Genomic DNA, 18,102 nt, shown 5'->3' with positions numbered 1-18,102 from the left:
TTTCTTCCTTCCTGCTTTTCGTGTGTGTGTGTGTCTGTGTCTGTCTGTCTGTGTAGGTGAGTTTCTGGGTGGTGCGGGAAATTCTTCATGCCCAAACTTTGAAGATCAGAGCCGAGGTTTTAAGTCTCTACATCAGGACAGCGAAGGTAACGCTCCCTTCACCTGAAGCTTACTGAAACACTCCTTTTAAACACTGTTTTCAGGATTGACCTCCGGTCAGGTGATGACGTGTTATAGCCTCATCAGTCACGCTGCAGTCAGTCATCGATCCAAGTGGTCGCTACATCCATCTCTCCAGCTCTTCCGATGCATTATATCATCACATTCCTGTTTGTTCTTGCAGAACTTGGCACGCTTTAGGGAAATGAAATACGCCACACAAAGCATGGTTTAGATGTCGACAGGAACGGGCATTTCCCCGACTTTACCGCTGCAGTTCATCACCTTTTATTTTGGTTTTTCAGCTGACAAGAAAAATATTTTAAGTGCAAGCGGAAGAAAAAAATCCTGCATGCAATAATTTATGTTTACAAAAAATATAATATAATATAAAATAATATAATATATAATGTAGTATAATGTAATATATTATATAATATTATATAACATATAATATAAATATTTGTTTGTATGTTTAAATTGTAATTAATTCATTTTTATTTATTATTATATTTATAATAATAATAATAATAATAATAATAATAATTATTATTATTATTATTAATTTTGTCACTTCCCAAACTTGTACATTTATAATCATAGTGGATTCTAATTGGTTTAAATCACAGGTTGTAAAAACGGACCAATAGCAAATCCATCAAAGAACGGAGCATGATAAACAAAAATAAATAAAGAAATAAATTATCCATATTTTAACAGCTCCAGTTTTCCGAACAGAAATCAGTGCAGCTTCTGTAACATGTCGTCTATTGCATTTTATCCAGTCACGCATATTTGTGTAATTTCTACAAATGGTCCTCAGTTGACTCGGGTTGTTTTTGTTTATTTATTATTTCTTTATTTATATTAATCCTCTCTGGTCCGATTAGTGCACTGAGGACAGAAATAAACCTTAATAAACAGCAAGTTTAAAGACAAATTCTCGAAGAATTCTGTGTCAAGCTTCAGGTTCAGACCTTTCCCTTCTCATCTGTTCTGGTATTAGTCATTAATCCAAGCCAGAAGTGCTAATGTGAAGCACCTGTACCAAACCAAACATATCCACTTCGAATTAAAATGTCCACAGTCTTCATGTCGGAGGACGGATAAAGTAAACCAACTCTGTGTTCAGTATGATCCAGAGCGCTGGACCTGGACTCTTCCAGCCTGAGATCAACAGAACATTAACAGATGATCCTGTACAGAGGGAATAAAAAGTTTACGCACCCCTCTCTTACAATATTAATCATTATTGTACATGTTTTAAAAGGGGTGTGTAAACTTTTTATGTCCACTGTGGGATATGGAATAATTAAAGATGATGTCTAAGATTTTTTTGTGATTGTCTGGACCAAAACCACTCAATTTCTGGCCTTTTATTTTTCCAAAAAAATCCTGGACTTATTAATAATGTTCTTAATAATATATAATGATATTTATGATGAATTTTTTAATTATTTCAGATACTATTTTTCTAAAATTAAGAACAGCTGTATTCATTTGAAATGTTTATTCGTTTATAAAGGTTTTCTTAGAATAAAATATACATACCCGATGTTTATTTTATATTAGTAATATTCGTGAACTAATCACTAATGGTTTAAAATATTAAACACTAAGGCCTTACAAATTATTTAGTCGTGTTATGCGAACCTTTTATCATTAAAGACTCTCATGTAAATGGATCTTAATACATTCTATTAATAAATCTTTAATACGTTGTGAAATAAATAAATCTTTAATAAAGGTTTTTATTGGCTTGATGCGTCTTGCTATGCCGATACAGCAGTAATAGTTTCTTTCCATTCCTCTGTGTGTGATTTCTCTTGTTCTACAGAAACTGTGTGACATGAATAACCTCCATGCGGTGATGGCAGTGGTGTCCGGTTTACAGAGCGCTCCCATTTACAGACTCACCAAAACGTGGGCTGTAAGTACCTCACTTTCTACTTCATCACACTCCTGTGGCATATACACTCGCATCAAGGTGTGGGACATGGTCCAGGAAGTAATCAGTGGACAGAACCAAACTTTTAGCTCAATGCTTTATGAAATCTGACACATGGGCGTGAGCTGGAGTAAGACAGGAAGAGGATGCGTCACAGCTGCTTTATTTCTACACGTTTTTATTTAACACTTGTGTCATTGGACATTTAGTCTTAAGATATTTAAAATAATATTTGCTGATCTGTAAGAAGGTGCAGTAGGTCATTTAGGATTTTAATTCCTGGCATTAAGCACTAACCCTAACCCTAACCCGTCCAGGGAGCCAACCCAGTCGACAAAGGGTTAACTCTCAGTGCCAATTCCAAACCTGGATAAAAATGGGAGGGGTTGCATCAGGAAGGGCATAAAACCTGTGCCAAATTGAACCAGCAGGCCACTGTGGCAAACAAGGAGCAGCCGAAAGAACAACAACTTTACCATAAAGGGATTTATGTTAAAATGATGATAATGTTTTCAGTAATTACACTGATACTTAAACTCATAAGTTGCCTAAAAGCTCCTCATTGCACTTGACCATATAGAACACAGTTAAAGAAGGGAGGTGATGATGATCACACACTCTGGTGTCACCCAGATGAGGAAGATCTTCTCTTTAGAGTCTGGATCCTCGAGGTTACTTCCTCATGTCATCACAGGAAGTTTGTCCTCACCATCTCGATGTCTGACTTAATCTTTAATGGTCAGATGATGTAAGCTATTGTCCATCATAGTACTGTATTTCCCCCCCAGAATGTCAATAATTATATATTAAAGCACTTCTGCATACTAGGGTGTGGATTAAATCTCTGATCTGATTGGTCAGAAAAAATTAAATGGTAGTTAATGCACTCGTTCTCATATGTTTCTATAGTAACGGCTCATACACCGAGGCTCGTGTGCCAGATGCTTTCACATAATTCTAAGACTAATAATAAATGTGTTGCGCAGCAATGTACGTTGTATAATCATTAATGTGGTGATGTTTTTATTGCGGAGACGTTTATTTAATGTTCAGTGAGGAGAGTCTGGAGTCAGTGTACAGTGACCATCCCAGTGCTGTTGTGTTCCACAGCGAGGGAAAGTCTTTAGTTCACAGGAGATTAGGCTTTCTGGTTGACCATCTGGGTAAAGGAGGGAGGAAGAGGAGTGTAGAAGGGAGTAATGGAGGAGGGAGTGAAGGAAAGATGGACGGTGGGAGGGAATGAAGAAGGGAGTGAAGGACAGTGGGGGTAATGGAGGGACTGAAGGAGGGAGTGAGGGGCTACTGAAGGAGAGAAGGAGCAAGTGGAAGGAAGGAAGGAAGTAAGGAAGGAGAAACAGACTGAAGGAAAGAGGGTGAGTGGAGAAAGATGTGAAGTTATTAGAGTGCGTGAGGGAGTGAAGGATGGAGGGTGTGAGGGAGGGAGTGAAGGATGGAGGGTGTTAGGGAGGGAGTGAAGGAGGGAGTGCGGAAGGGGGGAGGGAGTGAAGAAAGGAGCGAGTGAAGGAAGGAGGGAGGGAGAGAGTGAAGGAGGGAGGGAGGAAGGCAGGAAGTGAAGGAAGGAGGGAGGAAGGGAGTGAAGGAAGGAGTGAGTAAGGGAGGGAGTGAAGGAAGGAGGGAGGGAGAGAGTGAAGGAGGGAGGGAGGAAGGCAGGAAGTGAAGGAAGGAGGGAGGAAGGGAGGGAGTCAAGGAAGGATTGAGGGAGGGAGAGAGTGAAGGAAGGTGCAGAGGGAGGGAGTGAAGGAAGGTGGGAGTAAGGAAGGGAGTGAAGAAAGAATTGAGGGAGTGAAGGAAGGATTGAGGGAGGGAGGGAGTGAATGAAGGAATTAAGGAGGGAGTGAAGGAAAGACCGAGGGAGTGATTGAGGGAGGGAGTGTAGAAGAGTGTGAATAAGGGAAGGAGTGAAGGAATGAGTGAGGGAGGGAGTGAGCTAGTGAAGGAGGGAGGAATGAAAGTGTGAGTAAGGGAGGGAGGGAAGGAAGAAGGGAGAGAGTAAAGGAAGGAGTGAGCTAGGGAGGGAGGGAGGGAATGAAAGAGTGAGGTAGGGAATGAAGGAAGGAAGGCAGGGAGAGAATGATTGAGTAAGTGAAAGAGAGAGAGAGAGAGAGAGGGATGTAGTGAGCTGGTGAGTGAATGATTATCACAGTTATACTGTAAGTGAGAACAGGATGTAACTCGTCTCTTGGTCTTTAACATTAAATCAGACCGTAAAGTGTGTGATGTGTTGATGAGTTAAACCTCACAATGTTCAGCGTATCACAGTGATGTAACACACTCCAGCCTGAAAAATCCTCTTCAGTGTGAGAGCAGTACGTTCACATTGCACTTCATCACACCATCCTGTCCTGGATTCTTTCCATAGATTTATTTTTTTTATATTTCTGCTGAATTATTTTTTGCTCTGCCGCGTGTTATAGAGTTCAGAACTCGGATCTGTCATGTTGATCAGGTTTCCTGAATCTTTTGGCCGTTCTGCTGTAAAAAAGTGTGTTGTAAGACCCCTTTCCCCTTCTCTCCCCTTCTCTTCCCTTCTCACCCCACTATCTAGACATCTCCCCTCACATTTGCCCCCACCATCTTCTCTCTCTCTCTCTCTCTCTCTCTCTTTCTGAGATCTGCTCTCAGACACCCAGCCTCTTTTAAAACCCTAAACAGCATTCCTGCAGTCTGACCTCACTCCAATCCTCTGGCAAGGGAAAGATCTGTGTTTTCTTCACATATTTCTCTCTCTCTCTCTCCTGCAGCTGTGCTCTGTATTTTTCGCTTACTCTGATAAGCCTGTCCACCAGTAATCCTGGATGATTTAAAGGTGTATTTTCTAGCACTCGATACAGTCTACACTGCCTTTTATCTTCGACTTAAAAAAAAAACTATGTAAAATTGTGCATTTGCGTTTAGAATAGTTGGCACGTTCCATAGACACGTGCAAAAATCTATACACGCATTAAAGGGATATTTTCGTGCAGTCATTAATTATTGTCCTGTGAATAAGTCACGAGGCGGCTCTTTACTGTTGAAGACCTGTGTGTGATTTTCTGATGAATTCATCTGACCATTGTTCATCACACATCAGGATAGAAGGAAATAGCTTGTTGAATTGTCGAGTCCCACGTGATTGAGTTGAGTAACTTTAAGGTGATTGAACGTGATCCAAGCGTGTGTTTTTCGAGCTCACACCTCAACTGATCAAACCCACAACACTGCTGTTCTACAACAGAAACATTACCACCACCATTCATCAGACCAGGCCTCCTTCTTCCATTGCTCTGTGGTCCAGTTCTGATGCTCACGTGCCTATTGTCGGCGGCGCATAGCGATCAGCACAGGCACCCTGACTGGTCCTGCGGCTATGCAGCCCCATATGCAACAAACTGTGATACGCTGTGCATTCTGACCCCTTTCTATCAGAACCAGCATTAACTTCTTCAGCAATTTGATCAACAGTAGCTCATCTGTTGGATCGGATCACACGGGCCAGCCTTCTCTCCCCACGTGCATCAATCAGCCTTGGACGCCCATGACCCTGTCGCCGGTTCACCACTGTTCCTTCCTTGGACCACTTTTGATAGATACTGACCACTGCAGACCGGGAACACCCCACAAGAGCTGCAGTTTTGGAGATGCTCTGATCCAGTTGTCTAGCCATCATAACATGGCCCCTTCGTCAAACTCAAAGCTCAAATCCTTACGCTTGTCCATTTTTCCTTCTAACACATCAACTTTGAGGGCAAAATGTTCACTTGCTGCCTAATATATCCCACCCACTAACAGGTGCCATGATGAGGAGATCATCAGTGTTACTCACTTCACCTGGTAGTGGTCATAATGTTATGGCTGATGGGTGTGTAATAGTGTAGTATTATAATGTATAAAAAGTGCGAACAATTTAAATTATCGACGCTGCAGTCTGTGCAGACGGAAACGTTAATTGCAGGAAGGTAAGATAAGGTGCAGGTACAGTATGGCTGTCTAACGTGACACGTATGAACACAACAATGAGGCTTTGTGCGTTTTTGTGTAAACCTGGCTCTCTTCTATCGTTACGTGCTTTATGTGTATTGTTATATTTGACTCCATCTTTTGCCAGCTGTTTGTTTGGTTTGTGTTGGTCTTACCCATGGTGATGATGAAGTGTACACGTGTTGCCTTTGACCAAACATGAGGTTTTCAACAGTGTTCTTGGAGACTGATGTCATTCCAGCACATCTCTGGCTAATTTGTCATGAGAACGCAGATTTGAAAGGTAAGCGCTTTCTCTAATCCCCGGAATGGAAAACTTGACTCAGTTGTACACCATGTTGAATTCATCCGATCGTTTTGCCCCATTCTCTTGAAGTGTGCCAATAATTCCGGAGTCGACTGGAGGCTGAAACCTTCGTCGTGTGAGCAGAGCCAACTTGGCTACGGCGCACATTAAACAATGACATGAAAAATGGGAAATAAGAGCTTCTTTTTCTTCAAAACAGCAGATTGATTTTCTGCAACGCTCTGAATGCAAGGAGCGAACCATAACCCTGGCGTCCTTACTCTGTGTTGTACGTGTCTGAAGTGGTGGTGTTATGTGGCTGACATTTTTCCCAGCGTGTGTTCGGTGTGAGCAGAACACACACCATCTGTGTTACACAATCTCAACTCTCACTAGTATACCGAATGTCCACTACTGCACAAAGCTGTACCATCATTCTGCAGGGGGTAGAAAGTCTAGCTGTGTATGTGACACACACACACACACACAGACTGGATGAAATGTGTGTTATCTTAACGATCAGTTTTGCTTCTGTTTTCAGTTAATTTGCGTTATTACTAAATTGTTCAGAAGCTGCCACTGTGATATTAGTGTGAGTGTGTGTGTGTCTGCAAGAAAGAGGGAGGCTAGTGTGAGAGAGAGTGTAGAGATAGAGAGAGTTAGGGGGAGAGTGTGTGTGAGAGAGAGTGTACATGTGAGTGAGAGTATGTATAATTGAGTGTGTGTGTATGCGAGAGAGATTGCGTGTGCAAGTGTTGATAATGATTATGTATGTGTAAGGAGTGTGTATGTGCGCGCGAGAGAGAGAATGCGTGTGTGTGAACATGTGTGAGAGAGAGTGCGTATAAGTGTGTGTGTGCGTGCACGTGCGAGAGACTGCATAGAAGTAAATGAGTGTGTGCCCGTGTGAGAGAGTGCGTATAAGTGAGTGTGTGTGCGTGCACGTGTGAGAGACTGCATAGAAGTAAATGAGTGTGTGCCCGTGTGAGAGAGTGCGTATAAGTGAGTGTGTGTGTGTGAGAGAGAGTATGTGTGTGTGTGTACAGGAGTATATATTTGTGAGAGAGTGATTGTGTGTGTGTACAGGATTGTGTATGTGTAAGAGACGAGGTGCAAATAGTCCAACAGTTGAGGAACAATCTTCCTCAACGTACAACTGCAAAGAATTTAGGTATTCCTGTACAGGCCATAATATCATCAGAAGATTCAGAGAATCTGGAGTACATAAGCAGTAAGGCCGAAAACCAACAGTGAATGGCCGCAACCTTCGATCCCTCAGGCGGCACTGCATTAAAAACAGACATCATTCTGTACAGATTATTAACCACGTGGGCTCAGGAACACTTTGGAAAACCGTCATCAAAGTGTGCTATGGTCTGACGAGTCCACATTTCGGATCGTTTTTGGGAAATCACAGACGTCGTGTCCTCCGGGCTGAAGAGTGCTATCAGTGCAAAGTACAAAAGCCAGCATCTGTGGTGATATGGGGGTTGCAATTTGCATATCTGTGAAGGCACCATTGATGCTGAAAGGTACATACAGGTTTTGGAGCAAAATTTGCGACGTCTTTTTCAGGGACGTCCTTGCTTATTGCAGCAGGACAATGCCAAGCCACATTCTGCACGTGTTACAACAGCATGGCTTATTAGTAAAAGGGTATGGGTACTAGACTGGCCTGCCTGCGGTCCAGAACCCGTCTCCCATTGAAAATTAAACACAAAATACGACAACGCAGGCCCCAGACTGTTCAGCAACTGAAGTCATACATCAAGCAAGAATGGGAAAGAATTCCATCTACAAACCTTTGTCCTTTATTTCCCAGATGCTTATTGAGTGTTGTTAAAAGGAAAGGTGATGTGACACTGGAGAAAATAACCCCTGTCCCAGCTCTTTTGGAACGTGTTGCAGAGCGAATATTTGCAAGAGACAATCATTTTGAACATGGCATATCTTGTCTTTGTGGTGTTTTCAGTTGAATATTGGTCAACAAGGACTTGCAGGTCATTGTATTCTGTTTCTATTTACGGTTTACACGGCATCCCAACTTCACTGGAATTGGGGTTTGTAACAGAGGTTAGAGGGTATTATGTCTCAGGCGGAGTATAAACCCCTGCTTCCATCCACTCATTAAAGTCACATTGTGAAACAGTGGAGTATTTCTCTTCCCCAGTCCTGTAACTGAGACGGATTATATTTACTTTTGATGATGATCAGATGTGACATACTTTAAGCAGTCCATCCCAGATGTCATGGTAACGTTCTGTATAGTCAAGTGCTTTTTCACACTGGTCATGTTTTCTGCAGAACCTGTGTGTGTGTTCTCAGCTCCCTGCAGCATCGGTCACTTGAACCCTGGTGTGTGATAATGCTGAACTCCTTTAAAAACATGTTTAAGAAAGTCAAACACAATCACTGAAGTGATTTAATGTCGTTGAAGATGTTCATTCAGCATTTTTTGGTCTCTTGTGTCTGAGCTGAGTGACAGTTTTCAGGACGGATGAGCTTAAAAAATGTTTATTTCTTTTTCCGAGACTCAGTAGAAGGATCTGTCGTTTAGCAGAGCTGTAGTGTGACAGATAACAGGATCTTTCTTGTCTCTTGGACGTTCCACTCCAACTATAAAGCTTGAAACATGGTAATCAATCAGAGTAATCACATTCCAGGCCATGAAATGATCAAGCTGGTAAATCTGCTTCACGTTGTGTGAATTAGTTCGCTCTTCCTGCCTGCTCTGGCGCATGTTGTCTTTTACTGCTGGGAAATCTGACAAAAATATATCATGATTATTATGATTTCGCTGCAACACAGCATGTTTCTATGCTTCTGTAAAGCTGCTTTGAGACAGTGTATATAATACAAATAAATTGAATTGAATATTATCAAGTGGTTAAGGCTCTGTGTCAGTGACTGAAAGTTTAGGGTTCAAGCCCCAACACTGTCAAGCTGCCACGGTTTGGCCCTTGAGCAAGGCCCCCAGCCACCTCCTGCTCCAGGAACATCATGTCTGACCCTGAACTCTGACCCTAACCTCCAAGGATAGGATATGCGAAGAAAGAATTTCACTGTGCAGTAGTGTATATGTGGCAAATAAAGACAACTTAATTATATCATAATAGAATAGAATAGAACTGAGGGCCTTTATTATAGTCACATACATTACAGCTCAGTGGAATTCCTTTCTTCACATATCCCAGCTGAGGAAGTTTGGGGTCAGAGCGCAGGGGCAGCTATGATGCAGCACCCCTGCAGCAGAGAGGGTTAAGGGCCTTGCTTAATTGTCCAACAGTGGAGCTTGGTGGTGCTGGGTGCTCGAACCCTGATCCTCCTAACAACAACCCAGAGCCTTAGCCACTTGAGCCGCCACTGCCATATTATACATTCATACCTCTATTTACGTTGCTTTGACTTCCAGCATGTTGAACTTTATGGTCGATTTTGTTAATAATAATAATAATAATAATAATAATAATAATAATAATAATAAAGAATGGGAGGGGGGAAATTCAACTAACATTAGTTCATGCAGCTTTACATCAGTCAACAAAAAAATAAAAATAATTAACTAATTAAAAAATCACCTAAATGTATTGTGATCAATACATTTTAAAATTTAATAACACCATGTTGAGCTGTTTCAGAGAGGTATATCACGTGATAATGAATCATGATAGTCGTATCACATCACCGTATCTCCCTGTCTTCTTTCCTTTTCTGAGAAATCCAGTCAGAGCTGCTTCGAGTTTTTGTAAAGTTGTACCAGTCACTGTGGGCTGGATTCAGAGTTTAGTTATTTATTTTTGGAGGATTTGTGCTGATTGGTATTCAGACTCTGGACCTAAGTGCTGTATTTTGCTCAGTACTGGCTCGAGTGAGGAGCAGGAGTACATCCAGCACCACTCACTGACAGTTTGCTGTTAGCACAGTGTGTCATGCTGTAATGCAGGGTGTTGGGCTGAAAATATGCACCAAAAAAATATATAAAATGCCATTTGAGGGCGTTATTAAATACATAATCCATCAGAGGAAATGGCATCCTGATCCACAGTGTTAACAGAGGGCTGAAAATATTGTAAAACGCTGAACTGTGTTGATATAAAGTGACTTGTGCTGTGTTCACTCGTACAGCAATTTGCAGCATCAACAGAACAGATCATTCGTTTACAATGAGAGACAAAGTGGATAAAAATCCTGAACTTTATGTAAATATGAAGTGAATAGCAGGTCACGTGATCCATGACACTGAGCACACGCTGCTTCTCCTTCATCTCGTATGATATGATGCAGTGTATATATAAACACTTCTTATACACATCTCCCTCCAGAATGATTCACTTTAGGAGAAAGAAACATGATTTAAATGTTATTAGTCGCTCCACTCATGGATAAACGCTGTTACTATGGCAACCATTAGTAGGAACTCGACTAATGGTGACGACTTTTTATTACAGAGAGTGAAGACCTGCAGAGATGATAAAAAATCTGTGTGTGTGTGAACGGAGCATCAGGAGTGCGCTCAGCTTCAACTCTGCATTCTTGCTTGTTTGTTGTGACGTTAAAGTAAACAAAAAGGGGGGAAAATGTTATCCGGAATGCTGTTCTATAATTCGGTCCGTATTTTCTATCCCTGATTTTTTTTTTTTTTTTTTTTTTTTTTTTTTTTTTTTTTCTTTCTTTCTTTAAAGGAAAGTTTAATGCACTGTTAAAATGTCTTTTCTGACTGAATAATCTCGTCCCCTCAGAGGGTTACACTGGGGTAATGTACAGGACCTGAGTGTCTGAATGTCTCTGTGTCTCTGCAGCTGTTGAGTCGTAAGGACAAGGCTACCTTCGAGAAGCTGGAGTATCTGATGTCTAAAGAAGACAATTACAAGAGACTGAGAGACTACATCAGCAGCCAGAGCATGACCTCCTGCATACCTTATCTAGGTACGTCTCTCTCTCTCTCTCTCTTAATCCCTCACTCCCTCTCTCTCTGTCACATCCCTCTGTCTTTCTGTCTTTCCCTCTGTCACATCCCTCTCTCTCTCTCTCCCTTCCACTCTGTCACATCTCTCTCTCTCACTCTCTCCCCATCCCTCTGTCATCGCTCGCTCTCTCTCTCTCTCTCTCCCCCATCACATCTCTCTGTCTCTCTTTCTCTCTCTCTCTCTTACTCCCTCTCTGTCATTTCTCTCTCTCTCTCACTCTGTCTCTGTCACATCTCTCTCCCTCTCTCTCACATCTCTCTCTCCCTCTCTCTCACATCTCTCACTCACTCACTCATTCACTCATTCTAACACCTCTCTCTCCTCACATTAACTTCTGTATTAAATCAGTATTAAAACCTTTTCACACTGTGCCTCTCTGATGGCTCTGGATCTCTGACAGACCCCATTAGCTTTATGCAGGACTTTGTGATGAAAACTCCCAGTCTCAGGTCAGTGTAGGACTGCCCATCGCAACAGACTCCAGGATTTTGTGATGTCATTCCGAGAGATAGAGAGAGATACCAGCTAAATCACATTTCATTTCTTTTTGCAGCCACTGATACGGTGTATGTTGTACATCAGAGTTTTGGAAACGGTTCATTAGGACGATTTTCTGTTCGTTCCTTTGCTTGCAAAAATGGCAGATTCCTGCAGGGACTTCCTCATATTTGAATTATAGAGAAAATAAATTTAGTCGAAGTGATCGTTGAGCAGCTGTAAACATTTCTCATCATCTCACTGGAGCTGTACAGCTTTTGTTATTCCCCTTTTATGACGGGTTTAATAACAGCAGCATGTAAACAAGGCTGAAGTCGTTTGTTTAAATTGGTCAGTTCCTAAGAGACCGTGTTTATATTGGCAGCAGTTAGCTTTTAGTTGCTTCGTTGCGAGGATTTAGAGGAATGCGCGTCGTCGTAGGCAGTACACGTCTTTTTAAAAACAGCCCCGGCTTTTCTAGGCTTGATGTGGATTCTGTTAAAACTTCGTCAGGCTCGTTGGAATCGGTCTCCGTCCGTTTTGCCCAAACCGCAACCTCAATGCCATCGAGAAGCTGCTTTTTCCAGCGCTGCCTGGAATCTACTTATGCCATGTGAAGTCTGCTACAGTGTCCATGTTCCTGAGAATCGGCCTCATCACTTTCACTCCTAGAAACCCCTGATTAGTTCATTGACGTGGGTGTGTGGATATGGGTGTGGATGTGTGTGTGGATGGATGAATGTGGGTGTGTGGGGGGGGGGGGGTTGGGGGGTACGTGGGTGGTTGTGTGTGGTGGGGGGTGGGGGAGTGAGTGGATATGGGGGGGGTAGGGGTGTTTGTGTGTGTGTGTGTGTATGTCCACATGCATTTTCTGTCTGTACATTTGTGTGTGTGGCAGAATTCCAGCTGGTCACAAGTGCTTAAAGAGGGTTAAATAAGAACCATCACATTGCTTTGGTGTAAAAAAAAATAAAAAATAAAAACAATTACTACAAATAATGTCTTATGCTAAAGGAGGATTGGTCTGTTTAGTTTAGTTTAGGTCTTTGTTTAGTTTTATTGGCGGAACAATCTGTTTCTGAATTTCAGAGACAGTGAGCTGAATGAAAGCAGAAGTCACTCAGATGAGAGGAAAATATGCCATTCGTCATGTTTTGTGTGTCTGTCTGTCAGTCTGTGTGTGTGCGCGCGCATATATGAGCTTATATGTTATGTACTCTTTAGAGAAAGAATTAATTTTCTCCCTGACTTCTTTCTGGCAAGAAAAGAAGTCCCCCCCCAAACACACACACAAACTCTGACACAGATACTATGTTTAATGGGATGTGTTGACATGCACTAATTTATCCGGAGCACTGCTGGCGAAGTGTGTTCTTTCAGTGGAGAAGGGAAACATGGCGACGGAATCCAAGCCGATCCTCTGCGACTCTGGCCTCGTCTCCTCCAGACGTCTTCTAGCTCTATTTAACTCGTATCTCAAGCTCCGTCTGTGTGTCTGTCCTGTCCTCCAGCATGTGGTATGCTGCTTTATGTCTTTGCTGTCACTAATTTCCTGTGTGTGTGTGTGTGTGTGTGTGTGTGTGTTCGTGTTCCTTGCATAATGTGTATGGACTCTGAGATGGCCAGGAAAGACAAATGGACAAACACTGAGTTTAGATATAAAAAGACCTCAAATCTGGTTTATGCATCTTTGTGTGTGTGTGTGTGTGTGTGTGTGTGTGTGTGTGTGTGTAACTGGACTAACTTGATAGAGAAAAGCTTAATAGAGCTGCAAAATCGATCACAATATAACTTCTACACATTACCTTATACCCATAGAATTTGACAGATTAATGCAAAAGCCAATTTTGTGAACAGAGCGCCAAACACAGCAGCACTGACTCATCCCCATGATCCCGCTCCAGTGTAGAAGAAATTCCTACAAAAAAAAAAAACTAAAATGTTCCCCCAAAATCAGAAAAGAACAAATATTTTTATTTTATTTATTTATTTTCCTTTTTTGTTTTGTTTTATTTATTTATTTACATTTTTTTTTCTATTTATTTATTTATTTTTGGCATATAAAAAGTATGTGATCTTTATAAATCTTATTTCAAGCGAATTATTAATTTTTTGCACATTTATAATGTAAAGAATTATTTTATCATCAGTTGTTTTTCTAATTAGAATACAGGTCCTCTTATTTTTCTCTATCATTATTTTCTTTTTTTTAAGCTACTATTACTTCTATTTTTATTCCACTTTAATGTCTATTCTATATTTTGTAACGTATTTTGTCTTGTCCTTTGTATTGTCATTGGACTAGTATATATGACAATAAAACTCTTGAATCTTGAAATGTAATTGAAAATTAATGGAAAAGGAAAAAAGCCCACACCTGAGATGGATCCTTCTGGAAGTAACTGGAATTTCTTTATTTATTTCCTGATATCCTGCTCCAGTGAACAGCTCAGCCAGAGCATCAGCTTGTATCTGTATATAATTATTAGGACTAATCATAATTGTGAGATTTTCCATTCTATTGAGTACAATAGAGTAATAGAGTTCTGCTGGAAATGCAGAGAGCTAGAGTGAGGAAGTTCAGTGGGAAATCAGATCAGGAGAACAGGAAATGTCGGAGGAAAGGTGAGAGACTGAGAACTGGACAAGAATTCATCTGATGATGTTTGTGTTAACGGATCCTGCCTGCTGAAGACAGATTCGGAATGGTGTGTGTGTGTGAGAGAAACCTGACATCAAGCCTGGCAAGAACCGTTCACTTGAGCAGACAAGATGCTGACAGGTACTCAGCTTTCCCACACACACACACACCCACACCACAGAAAGTCTGGGAAGCTCGTCAGCATGCCACTCGGAGGCAGTGAGCTTTCATACAGCACGTCAGCACATTCTGCCCTGCATCAGGTGTGTGATTAGTGTCTCTCTCTCTGTCTCTCTCTCTCTCTCTCTCTCTCCCGCTTTCAGTGTGAGCCGTGTGTTTTTCCCTCTGCTGGATTTTACTGGTTGAAGGTAATCCCTTGGGCCGTCTCAGACAGCAGAAATGGGTTTGATATCATCATTCACTTTGAACTGCTTTTCTGAATATATTTGATGTAAAGTCCAGTGGAAAAAGTTTTTCCATACCCTGGTTGAGGACCATGTTTATTTCCCATCGTGTAACAAATACCTGAGAAACATCTGCATTGTCAGCATTTCCCATGTGACCCAAGTGACACCCGCATCAGGACCAGCTTTCTGTCCAGCAGAACAGCTACTGTCATGCTTCGAATGCAGATTTGGGGGGTGTGTGTGTGTGTGTGTGTAAGTGTTTAAGGCACATCTGTGGTGCGTGTGTGAAGATTTTGTGTGTTATGCCGGGTGGAGAGATGTGCTCTGGTAGCCAGGAAGCAGAACAGTAATGGAAATTCAGTTCAGAGACCGTCATGCTTTCATGTCTCCCTTCTTCCGTCTCCTCTCGGGCGTTTCTGTGTGCTGAGGCTCCTGCAGCCATCTTTCCATCACTTGTTCTGATGAGAGACTCCAGCACCAACCACTGCAGAAGATAATCTAACCTCTGAATGAGAGCCAGTCACGACGCAGTGCCTGCATGTCTGATCGATTTTCTGTCTCTCTCTCTCTCTCTCTCTCTCTCTCTCTCTCTCTCTCTCCCTCTCCCCCCGTCTCTCCGTCTAACCTACTATCTCCCTCTCTCTCTCTCATACTCATATTCTCTCTCTCTCTCTCTCTCTCCCCCCCCGTCTCTCCGTCTAACCTACTATCTCCCTCTCTCTCTCATACTCATATTCTCCCCCCCCATCTCTCCGTCTAACCTACTATCTCCCTCTCTCTCTCTCATACTCATTCTCTCTCTCTCTCTCCCCCTCTGTCTCTCTCTCTCTCTCTCTCTCTCCCCCCGTCTCTCCGTCTAACCTACTATCTCCCTCTCTCTCTCTCATACTCATATTCTCTCTCTCTCCCTCTCCCTCCCCCTCTGTCTCTCTCTCTCTCATACTCATATTCTCTCTCTCTCTCTCTCTCCCCTCCCGTCTCTCCGTCTAACCTACTATCTCCCTCTCTCTCTCTCATACTCATATTCTCTCTCTCTCTCTCCCCCTCTGTCTCTCTCATACTCATATTCTCTCTCTCTCTCTCTCTCTCTCTCTCTCCCTCTCCCCCCCTCTCTCCGTCTAACCTACTATCTCCCTCTCTCTCTCTCATACTCATATTCTCTCTCTCTCTCTCTCTCTCTCTCCCCCCCCGTCTCTCCGTCTAACCTATCTCCCTCTCTCTCTCTCATACTCATATTCTCCCCCCCCCCTCTGTCTCTCCGTCTAACCTATCTCCCTCTCTCTCTCTCATACTCATATTCTCTCTCTCTCTCTCCCCCTCTGTCTCTCTCTCTCTCTCTCTCTCTCTCCCCCCGTCTCTCCGTCTAACCTACTATCTCCCTCTCTCTCTCTCATACTCATATTCTCTCTCTCTCCCTCTCCCTCCCCCTCTGTCTCTCTCTCCTCATACTCATATTCTCCTCTCTCTCTCTCTCTCCCCTCCGTCTCTCCGTCTAACCTACTATCTCCCTCTCTCTCTCTCATACTCATATTCTCTCTCTCTCTCTCCCCCTCTGTCTCTCTCATACTCATATTCTCTCTCTCTCTCTCTCTCTCCCCCATCTCTCTGTCTAACCTACTATCCCCCTCTCTCTCTCATATTCTCTCTCTCTCTATCTCTCCCCCTCCCCCTCTGTCTCTCTCTCTCTCATACTCATATTCTCTCTCTCTCTCTCCCTCCCCCCCCCTGTCTCTCCGTCTAACCTATCTCCCTCTCTCTCTCTCATACTCATATTCTCTCTCCCTCCCCCTCTGTCTCTCTGTCTAACCTACTATCTCCCTCTCTCTCTCCCTCTCTCTCTCTCTCTCTCTCTCTCTCTCTCTCTTACTCATATTCTCTCTCCCTCCCCCTCTGTCTCTCTGTCTAACCTACTATCTCCCTCTCTCTCTCCCTCTCTCTCTCTCTCTCTCTCTCATACTCATATTCTCTCTCTCTCTTTCCCTCTCCCTCATTCTTTCCCTCTCTCTAACACTCTGTCCATCTCCCTTCCTTCTCTCTCTCTCTCTCTCTCTCTCTCTCTCCTGCTCTCTCACTGTCTCTCTCCCTCCCTCTTTCCCTCTTCCCATCTCTCTCTCTCCTTCTCTTTCTTTCCCTCCCTCTTCCCCCTTCCTCTCTCTCTCTTGCTCTCTCACTGTCTCTTTCCCTCCCTCTTCCCCCCTTCCTCGCTCTCTCTCTCTCTCTCTTTCTCTTTCTCTTTCTTTCCCTCCCTCTTCCCCCCTTCCTCTCTCTCTCTCTGTCTCTATCTCGCTTGCTCTCTCACTGTCTCTTTCCCTCACTCTTCCCCCCTTCCTCTCTCTCTCCCCCTCTCTCTCTCTCTCTCTCTCTCTCTCTCTCTCCCTCTCTCTCTCCCTCTCTCTCTCTCTCTCTCTCTCTCTCTCTCTCCCTCTCCCTCTCCCTCTCTCTCTCTCTCTCTCTCTCTCCCTCTCTCTCTCTCTCTCTCTCTCTCTCTCCCTCTCTCTCTCTCTCTCTCTCTCTCCCTCTCCCTCTCCCTCTCTCTCTCTCTCTCTCTCTCTCTCTCCCTCTCTCTCTCTCTCTCTCTCTCTCTCTCTCTCTCCCTCGCACCCTGTGTGTGTATGATGTCCTTGCTGTGAGAGAAGATTTGAGGATGTTCTGAAGGATGGCTCCACAGAGGCTCTGGTGAACAGGGAGTCGTAACTTCAGTGAAATACACTTTAGTGAAAATGAAACTAAAGCACTTTATATGGAAGGAATGTTCTGCAGGAGCTCCATCTCCCTCTGCACCACTCTTGCACTCGTTCGCCTTTGCGCTCCTGCTCTCCGTGCCCGGACGGTGGAAATGTGTTTTTCATTGTCTCGACGTCTCTATGTACATCTCTCCGCTCTCACGGCTGCATAGTTTTAAACTGAAATCTCTCTCTCGCTCTCTCCTCGTTCTCTCTGTTTGCCTCGTCTCCTTTCTTTATCAGTTTATACTGCAGGATAACCACATGGCCTTGTGACCACGACTTTCTGACATTATGCTTCATTTTAAAATACGAGAACATATATGGTGCTGTTTTTGTCTATGCAGGTAAATGGACAAGGGCTGAGAAAAAAAAGATTTTTGTGAGAATTTGTGCGTTTGTGAAATCCTGGAGGAACGGGCTAGCTAAGATGATGTATTCATATATAAATAAACAGATAATAACAGTTCAGATAAATCCAGGCAGTGTGTAGATACAGAGGCCTCATAAAATCTC

At 43.0% G+C, this 18,102-nt stretch overlaps 1 protein-coding gene across 3 annotated transcripts in view; it reads left to right on the top strand.

The window, feature by feature from the left end:
• Positions 1 to 18,102, top strand: part of ralgps2 (Ral GEF with PH domain and SH3 binding motif 2) — a 127,738-nt gene that overhangs the window by 73,255 nt on the left and 36,381 nt on the right. For all 3 annotated transcript variants that reach the window (XM_058379429.1, XM_058379428.1, XM_058379430.1), the window contains exons 7-9: positions 57 to 146; positions 1,997 to 2,089; positions 11,171 to 11,297. In XM_058379429.1, coding sequence (XP_058235412.1) covers positions 57 to 146; positions 1,997 to 2,089; positions 11,171 to 11,297 — 310 coding nt within the window. The remainder of the gene's footprint in view (positions 1 to 56; positions 147 to 1,996; positions 2,090 to 11,170; positions 11,298 to 18,102) is intronic.

This window comes from Hemibagrus wyckioides, linkage group LG25, assembly GCF_019097595.1.
Source record: "Hemibagrus wyckioides isolate EC202008001 linkage group LG25, SWU_Hwy_1.0, whole genome shotgun sequence".
Taxonomy (NCBI): Eukaryota; Metazoa; Chordata; class Actinopteri; order Siluriformes; family Bagridae; genus Hemibagrus; species Hemibagrus wyckioides.
Note: the sequence above shows the minus strand (reverse complement) of the source record. Positions and strands in the feature narration are given on the sequence as shown.